At 39.8% G+C, this 10,326-nt stretch overlaps 1 protein-coding gene across 1 annotated transcript; it reads left to right on the top strand.

The window, feature by feature from the left end:
- Positions 1-3,217: 3,217 nt before the first annotated feature.
- LOC140226484 (CD180 antigen-like) lies at positions 3,218-5,845 on the top strand. The gene has a single exon (XM_072306950.1). The coding sequence runs from the start codon at positions 3,218-3,220 to the stop codon at positions 5,843-5,845; it is 2,628 nt and encodes an 875-aa protein (XP_072163051.1).
- Positions 5,846-10,326: the final 4,481 nt, after the last annotated feature.

The raw sequence follows: 10,326 nt of genomic DNA, 5'->3' as shown, positions 1-10,326 counted from the left end.
TACAAATCTGCCAAACAAACTCATCAAATTCAAAGCTGCTGATAAAATCAATATTAATGTTTATGCCAGCAACAGCTTACTAGGTATCCCTCCCCACGCGCAGCTAAAAAAACACATACGCAAAAAACTGACATAATAAACACATTCTTCCATCACACACACACACACACACACACACGCACACACGCACACGCACAAACGGACACTAAATTATCATGTGCGCGCGCACATACACACTTCCTTGAAACCTCACCATGACTTTTTACATGGCATGTTTGCATGGATGTAGCCATGTAAGTTATGTGTTAGTATTTCAATGATTATGTCCAGAACGATTTTACCCATCAAAATGTGCTTCGAGGGCGGGCGACAATTCGTGCCGCCAGCCCCCTACACGGATTGTCGCCAGGCGACAATCCGTGTAGGGGGCGACAATCCGTGCCGCCAACGCCCATCACGGATTGTCGCCCCGAGCAGGAGGCGACAATCCGTGTAGGGGCGACAATTCGTGTCGCAACACCCCTTTTCATCTTTTTTTTTAAATCGCTTGCACACTCTTTACTTTCAAGTCTAATTGTGACCCTGCATCACAAAACAAACAAAAAGTCGCCAGACAGGAAATTTTAGTTAAGACCATATGTGACCCTGCACCTCAAAACAAACAAAAAGTCGCCAGACATGAATTTTTAGTTAAGACAATATTCTGAAAGAGCAGACTTTAAGCTTTAAAATGATGTATAACTCAAATCAAATGGACTCTCCTAACCTATGTAAATATTAGAAAGAAAGCACAAACTCAGGAAAAGTGTGCACTGAGAAAAGAGGACCTGAAGTACAGTGTCTATTCAAGAGCTTAATCTTTACCAAACCGTGCTGGCTGTGCGATGAATGGGACAAAAAACAGGATGTAAACCTTCAGAGTAACAACAATGAGGGAATTACTAGATTAAACTGAAATTTAGCATGCCTCATTATCACATTCTGTCCATAATTAATGCCAACTTTCAAAGCAGTAGCACTATCTTTTCAAAAGTTATTAGAGTTGAAAGTGAAGAGTGTGGACAAGGTTTTTTTCAGAAATGAAAAAGGGATTCTAAAGACACACCTAATCACACTATTCTACCAAAAATGTTCGAGATAAACTGCTAAAAAAACACACTTTCCTGCCCGTTTTATGATACCACATTTTAGCATAATGTAAAAGAAGACTCGCTCTTTCAGAAAATATGAAAAAGTCAAGTTCGGCTAGGTTGACCCATTTCACCTTTTTTCAGTCCTCACGCAAAATCAGTGTGTGCGACTTTATGTTCATTTTGAGGTGCACGGTCACTTATTCTGAAAGAGCAGACTTTTAGCTTTAAAATGATATATAACTCAAACCAATTTGACTCTCCTAACCTATCTACATATTGGAAAGAAAGCACACACTCAGGAAAAGTGTGAACTGAGAAAAGAGGCTCTGAAGTACAATGTCTATTCAAGTGCTTAATCTTTACCAAGCAGCGCTGGCTGTGCAATGAATGGGACAAAAAAAAAATAGGATGTAAACCACCGGAGTAACAAAAATGAAGGGATTATCAGATAAAATTGAAATTGATCATGTCTTATTCACACATTCTGTCCTTAATTAATGTCAACTTTCAAAGTAGTAGCATTATCTCTTCAAAAGTTATAGGACCTGAAAGTGAAGAGTGTGTACAAGGCTTTTAAGAAATAAAAATGGGACTCTAAATACACACTTAATCATACTATTCTGCCAAATAATGTTCCAGAAAAACGGCTAAAAAGCACACTTTCTTGCCCTTTTTATGATCCGAAATTTTAGCATAATGTAGAAGAAGACTTGCTCTTTCAGAAAATATGAAAAAGTCAACATCGACCCTTTTCACCTATATTCAGTCCTCACACAAAATCAGTGTGTGCGACTTTTTGTTCGTTTTGTGGTGCACGGTCACAATTACTTTTGAATGGATAATGCTTCTGCTTTGAAAGTTGACGTTAATCATGGACAGAATGTGCTAACAGAGCATGCTCGATTTCAGCTTAATTTGATAATCCCTTCATTGTTGTTGCTCCGGTGGTTTACATCCTGTGTTTTGTCCCCTCCATCACACAACTACTAGCTAGGTAAAGATTAAACACTTGAATAGACCCTGTCCTTCAGAGCCTCTTTTCTCAGTTCACACTTTTCAGGAGTGTGTGCATTCTTTCCAGTACACTGGATGTATATAGGTTAGGGGAGTGCATTCAAGTTGAGTTATACATGTACAGCATTTAAAAGCTTAGAGTCTGCTCTGTCAGAATCTGCCCTTATCTGGCGAATATTTGTTCGCTTTGTGATGCTAGGTCACATTTGCGAATCACTGCAATTTTTGCCTTATTTGTAAACTGAGTGTATTTCACCCTGTTGGCTGCTATTTTCAGTAAATAAACTTCATCAATTCGACTTAATTTAATTCAGTTCAACAAGGAAAATGCCCGGTGGTTAGCACACAAAATGTGAAGAGAAACGATTAGAGCAAGAAGACCTCTCTCCACGTGCACTATTGTAGATTCGGGCTAATATATACAGCAGTTGAGGAAGTGATGTTCACGTAAAGATGTGTGTGTGTGTGTGTGTGTGTGTGTGTGTCTGTCTGTCTGTCTGTGCCTGTGTGTACATTTATGAGTATTATCTGTCATGTCAAGAAATATTCATTTTCGCATATACACACCCGTTATAACATAGATATCGTTAGAAATACACTGCTTGTGTAGGGCTAGCAAACGGCTATGTATATTCAATATGATCTTGATGTTTTGCTTAATGACAAGTTGGTGTTTGTGCTTTCAATGCGGCCCAATGTTGTTGTTATAGAGTTATCCTGGTTTCTTTCCCCCATATATTTCGCATACCACATTTTCTATAATGATGAAGCTCTTGAATAGACCTTATAAAGTATTTCAGAGTTACTTATTTAGTAAACACTTGTATGTGCTTTCTTTCGTTGAATTAAGATTTACATAATTTGAAAGCTTTTTATCAGTTGTTTCATAATCTACCTTAAATTTCCAATCCATATCTGTGTGTTTTGTTTGGTTGTTGTTGTTGTTGATTTTGTGTTGTATAAGCGTCAAATATTGAAAAACAAACAATGTTTTCGCAGGGATGTTATGATAATACAGCTCACTTTCATCATTTTCTCTCTGTATCAGTGTAGGGTACAGGAGCAGAAGAATGCAAGTGAAGGACAAGACGCGACTCGCCGGATTAATTCTAATGCACGTCATCATCTTAACTGTAGTGAAGACGATCTACGTAGCAGATGGATCCATGAACTGTGTAATCAATCGGGACTCTCGGAGTGCGACCTGCCAAGACATGGGGCTGTCATCGGTGCCAGACTATCTGCCTGACAACACCGAGTGTCTTTATTTGGGTAAAAACAAAATTTACGCCTTGCACAATACATCATTCTTTGTCTACAAGCAATTACATGTGCTGGTCATTAACAGAAACAACATTTCGTTTATAGAGAGCGGCACGTTTTTGATGCTGTCATTTCTGCACCTTCTGAATCTATCGGACAACCCATTTCTTCCGGTGCTTCGAGGGGACATGTTTGTTAGCATTGACCTGAGAACTGTACATCTGGATAGAACTAACCTTGCACATGTCTCTGATGATCTTTTTAGGGCGATTGTCCCAAACGCCGATCTTTATCTAGGCAGGAACGTACTGCAGAACGTCAACTGGAAGGATTGCCACAACGTATCATTTGAATTAATGTCACTTGCGCACAACAGGTTATCAGATCTGTCAAAACATTCTTTTGTGATGGACTGCACCGTAGGTTTTCTTGACCTGTCCTACAACCCAATACTCCTTGTCAGCCCAGCTACTATTTCGTCCCTCAAAGTCAAAGCCCTTGGTATGAACGGTATACTACTATCAGAAAAAGAACTTCATCATCTCTTCGAGGGTGTAGGGTCGTCATCAACAATAACATTTCTAGGTATCAGAAACATAGGCCTTACCTCCTTACGACCTGGACTGTTCAGTGTATTACAAGGAAAACAACTTGACTGGTTAGACCTCGGCTCCAATGAACTGAAGCAACTCATTCCAAGAGGGTTCGAAAATTTGACCGACGTATCTGAACTGGTTCTCGACTCCAACCGTCTTGAAGTGATTGAACCTAGCTATTTTTCTGGTATGTCCTCGCTGCGAGTGCTGAACCTAGAATCCAACAACATATCTGTCATAAACGTGGACAATTCTGTTTGGAATGCAAATCTCATCACATCACTTTTTCTCCAGAATAATAGTTTTGAACGAATAGGGATTCACGCTTTCAAGGGTCTGAAGAATCTGAAGGATTTGGATTTATCTCAAAACAATTTTAACAAACAAGCAAGCGTTTCGTTTTCGGATCTAGAATCGCTAAATAGTCTTACATTGATCGCCTGCACCTTCACAACTACACTTCAGATAAATGCGCACACGTTGGAAGTCTTAGACCTTCGCGGAGCCAAGTTAATCCCCCGAGGTATGATTTCGCCCGGAACATTTCAAAGAAACGCCCCTATTCTCCAGGAAATCAAACTTGGCGATACTAGAATATCCGCTGTTGATCTTTGGGATAAAGTTAAACGCGTATCTTCCTTTGACGGCTTGTTTGAATTACGTGTATTGGACCTTTCCTTTAATGACATGTCAGTTATATCCGACGTTTTCTTCAAAAACCTGACCAGTTTGAGAGAGTTATACCTACAAAATTGCGACTTATCTATAAGACCTCCGCTGGTAGACGGACTTTTCAACCTGCAAATTCTGAGTCTAAGTGACAATCGTTTACATTTTATTCCCCACAATTTTCTAGATGATACAATTCAACTGCGCGAACTATTATTAGCTGGTAATGATCTAGTTTACTTGCAGGACGATATGTTTCTAAACGTTGTGAACCTAACTCGATTAGAGCTTACATCCAACAGTCTCGTCACGATACATTTCACAACCTTTGAGCCTATACTCCAAACTTTGTTGATACTTAGTTTGTCAGAAAATCCATGGATTTGCAATTGTTCTCTGAAATGGTTACCCAAGTGGGTTGCTGAAAAGGCTATTGATCTTGAAAACAGTGCCGGTACCAAATGTTCTTACGACGGTTCGTTGAAGTCTGCTGCAGGAAAACTTTTATGGGATTTTGATCCAGTTACAGAATGTGGTCCACAGTTTGTGCTCTACTTTTCAGTGGCAGCCAGCGCTGTGTGTACGACACTAGCCCTTGTCCTGATCTACCATAATCGCTGGAAAATCAGGTACGTGCTCTTTCTGTGCAAGATCCACTTTATTGGTTACCGGGAAATCATTCCCCAGCAGCAACGGGAATTTTTCCAGTACGATATGTATGTTGTCACCCACGATGAAGACGAGGTGTGGACTGATGAGGTCTTCCGACGCGGTCTGGAAGAGAATCTTCCTGAATACGACCGACTTGCCATTGGCGATGAAGCGCTAAGGCTTGGGATGTACTACCTGGATTCTGTCAGCCTACTTGTGGAAAATAGCTTCAAGGTGATTTTTCTCATCAGAGCCGATGCTCTCAAGAATCATATGTTCCTTCTCAAATTCCGACTCGCCTTGGATCATGTTAATGAGGTCCAGATGGAAAAGATGGTGCTTGTGTTTCTGGAAGACATCCCGGATGCCGACCTGCCATTCCTGGTCCGTCTATTCCTCAGTGATAATCGGGCATACCTCATATGGCCGCGAGACCCTGATGGGCAGGCCTACTTCTGGGAGCAGCTGGCAAAATTCATGACAGTCAACAGATATTGTAACCCACTTGTTCCCCCATAGTGACTGAATGTAATGCCACACCATTTTATTTGATCTGACATTGGAACCACAATCTCTTGCAGCTGCAAGATCTATCAGAGATGAAAATCATAATTTGTGTCCAGTCATTACAATTCCAAAGCTGTCTTTAACATTGGTAGATCCAGAGGGGGCACAGCCGGTGCACGCCCCTTTATTTTTCATTAAAAACAAAGGAAATGAAAATTAAAAAAAACAATGAAAAGAAACCCCGAAGTGGCACCAGAAATATCAATTGCGCCCTGCCTTTACAGAATTCCTTGATCCGCCACTGTTTAAGGATTATGCTTAGGGATCACGTATTATCTTTTCGTTGTTGCTGTATCATTCATGGAGAAGTGATATGAGCATGGATATGGATACAAGTTTATTCTATCACACGGGATGTACTGTATTTCAGACGTCCGTCAGATCCTTGTATAACGCCATTGCCAACGACAAGTTAATCATGGCAGGACCTTGTTGAAAACTGGAGTGCTATAGGCTTGAAATTTACCTAGGCATGCATGTAATCTATTATGCTATGATTGAATGACGTTGTATGACAAGTTCACTTGTACAGTTCCACCTCCTGCAATGATGCTTATGATTATCAGTTCAAAATACAATTGAAGTGAAGCGCAAGGATTAAACAGTGGTTCACTGAATCTGCAACACTCTTGTTGTCTGTCCCTTAATCCCTGACTGCACTCGAATTAATAGAACATCACACTGGCTGAGCTGTGAATTTTCTTCAATTTGTCACCCTTTGGAAATACAATTTATAAGATCATTTCTGAGCTTGGGTATTATTTTGTTCCACATTCACCGTATAACTGCCGGTAACTATAAGGGGTAGCCTGGTGGTAGTGTCGCTGCCCAGAAAGTAGTAGATGACAGGTTCGAGTCCCGTGATTCCTATATTTTGTCCGACATGTTTGTTAAATTACAGCTCACTAGTTGTTTTTGTTCAAGTTCCGTTTGCACATTTGCAGCGGAAGAAAAAAAAATGAAGAAAATTCACGCTTCAATCATCGCCGCTTTTATTGATATTCTGTTGCTATCACATTGGCTGTTTTCGATACGTTGCACATGCAGACACCTTCGCATTAGTCGATATTTGCCGGGACAGAGGAACCCGATCACATCTAGGTAGGCAGTGCCCAACTTCTGCATGTGCACATAAACAAGACATGAGATGCTCTAAATTGCGACTTTTGATCTTTCGTGTTAGTACGTATCGATCACTCTTTAGCAGCACATTATATATGACCGCTCCTGAGTAACACGTAACTTCATGAGCTCTCCAAACAGTAGGCTCCATGGGTATCATCCTTTCGCTTTTGAATACTTCCTTCTTATTGAACAATTATCAAAGAGATAGCGTGTCAGTAAAGGCAAAGTAGGATGTTTAAAGTGTGCTTTGAAGACCAAAACAGTCTCTTCGACCTCCCAAAGTAGCAATGTTAGCTTGAAGCATCTGAGCAGATAGAACTTGACCCGCCAACCCAACTGAACGTGGCGCCCTCTTGAAGGCAACGCCAACACAGCACCTGTGCCTGACATTCTAGCCATTGTCGAGTACATATATGTTGAGGTCCCGAATGAAATGTTTGTTCGCTATGCTGGGGATATTGCAAAGAACTTCAACTCATTGATCACAAGACCCGTGGAATCTCTACTTGAAAGCATACAACTGGTATGTGAAATCAAAGCTCGGGGCAGCGTTTGGATGTGAGAGCACGAGTGTTACAGATATGGAAAAGAAAACACCTACAGAACGAACGAAAGACCTTGAGTAGGAGATGAAGGATGTTTCGTATAAAGTATATCTCGGCCGTTAACCAATGTGACAGTTCTCTAGCCGCAACTTCATCCACATCGTAGTAATACAAAAATGCAACGAAGATGACTACGTCTCCCTATTGCTTCGAAGACATTATGAAGCTAATCATGACGGAAAGCCGCCACTGATAACCCCAGGCACATATAATTTATGAACCTTCAATAAGAGTTGCAAGCCCTTCTAATGAAGAACCAGCGGGAAAAAAGATAGCAGAGGACCCTTTGGGGCCTTGTAAGTACTGCACACTTAAATATTCATTGCTCGCTAATTCATCCATCCGCAGTTGCCGTCAAAAGCGTTAAAAAAATAAGTATATTATCTAACATACGTTCCTGCTTTGATTCAGTCTTGTTTGTCGACAGCAGGCCTGCATAAAAAGAGAGCGGCGTTTTGAGAAATCTACATGCGCAGTAACTATACACAGCCCTGTCGCTGTACACAAGTGTAAGTCGCGACAGGGCTGTACCATGTAGACACTATGCAATCTTATAATTCCGGGGCGCCGACTCTTTTCTGAACTATATTTGTTACTACGACTACATAAGATGAAAACTTTATCTATTTAGCTACCGTTGTCAGCTATTGATATTGACATACTGTACATATGTTACAACTTACAAAAAAAAGACACCTTTTTGTAATCCTGTACGCCGCAGAAATTGCAGAAATTGCTGAAATGATTCGAAATGTCGGCGCAGCACTGGGCAAAGGGGGCGCTGTCGACCGCGCGGACATACAAACTCTAGCAGCGCAATTTGCATCTTTCGAAGCTGGAAAAGATTTACTTTGAATCGATCAGCGACGATCACAGGATTCCTGATTTAGATTGGACTTTTTGCTCAGTGTATGTTACGTGAGGGCTTACTATGGACTGGAATACAATAGTCCAAGCATCTAAATTCACGTGAGTGATTCGTAAAATTTGTGATAAGAATGTAGAAATTTCAACAGTTTTGTTGTCTGGCAGTGTTTGAGGGGTTTAGTAGATTATGTGTATGGGGTTTAGTAAATATGTGTATTACACACCGTCAGGCTAGCACGGCTTCTGGTCGGGCTACATGCGCAGTAGATAGTGACTGTCTTAGATCAAGAAAAGTGCATGCACAACAGTTTGGAAATAATTGTTCAGGTAGTTTCATTATTGCAAAATGCAACCCATTTGTCGCACTGCTTCAGAGTTAACATGGACAGTAACAGTAGACGATATGCATGTCTTACAATTCAGCAACTTTACATGTGTAGCCTCAAGTACCCACTTCAGTAATCACTGATTTTCTGACCCCATGTTTTTTTATGCTTTCAGGTTTGCAGCTGATTGAGAAATTGCCATACATGTACGTTAATAACGTCAAATGAAAAGGATAAAGTAAACAATTAGTGCAAAAAATTTCAATGGAAGAATCTCATGTTCCCCATACTTGGTGTTTGTTTTAAGGTTATTGAGTCTGAATAGACACCGCTGCAAAGTGAAGGAAGCAGTAAAGATTCCTTTTTTTTTTCCGTCAGCGACGATACAAAATTACCCAATCGGCATTGCCAAAATGTAATGTACTCACTAAGATGTACATTTTCAAGTACAAACTGGGATCAAAGAAAGACATCCGTTCATAGTCAATAATCGTAGTATACAGGCTTAAGTCCATGATATGACAGACTACCTGTACAGGAGTAACGTCAAGGTATGCCTTTCGCAGATGAATGACGAGCCTGTATTGGAGTTCCCAATATCTTATAGTTATCACACTACTTGCAGATGAAATTCCTTATATGTGCGTACGATAATGTTATGAAAAATCAGCGATTCATATTAATCACTGAAACAGCCACATTGATTATTTCCCGATTCATGTTACTTTCTGTCTATGACGCTCTTTCCCATTTACATCCTTATGTTATTGCTATCACTGTCCCTCCTCGTATCCTTCTCCTTGAACGTTGTAATATACTTCTCATATCAAACACTTCTGTGCACAATAATTGTGAAATCCAATGGGATTTACTTTTGTTTAAATTGCTTCATGAAAAATTGATGTGTGTGATAATTTGTCTTTTGATTAGGCTCAGTCAATAGACACTCGACTCCTGTACTCAGTTGTTGTCAAGTTGAATTTGCTCGTAAAAATAATGTATGAATATAATACTTCTTCAATCAAGTCAACATCACTTATCTGAAACGAAATGTATGTCATCATTCCTCACTTGTTTGCATTCTATAAGCTCGTTGCTCCTGTAATGATAAAATTATGGGTAGATAACGTGAAGATATTACTGAACATGGCTGATATTCTAAACTAAGTTTAATCATGAAACATATACTTTATACCTCATGATTTTTCGGATTTTTCTTTTTCAGAAAATGTTAACTTTCTGCTTTACTGTATATCAATGTTTCAAAAGGTTTGCGCACAGTCCTCATTTACTGAGAAAGATATGCAAACAGTAAAAATTACACTGAAGCAGTTTACAAACCTCCCAGCAGTAATAAAGGGAGATTTGTTATTGTCTTTTGTATGTACAGAATATGACAATGTCTATGCATTTGATGACTTCAAACATGATGATTATAGACTCATCATCATTTATAGATCGAATATGTGTTCAATTAACAAATAATTTTATGCCTTTAAACATCTAATCT

The sequence above is a fragment of the Diadema setosum genome, chromosome 3 (assembly GCF_964275005.1).
Source record: "Diadema setosum chromosome 3, eeDiaSeto1, whole genome shotgun sequence".
In the NCBI taxonomy this organism is placed as follows: Eukaryota; Metazoa; Echinodermata; class Echinoidea; order Diadematoida; family Diadematidae; genus Diadema; species Diadema setosum.
Note: the sequence above shows the minus strand (reverse complement) of the source record. Positions and strands in the feature narration are given on the sequence as shown.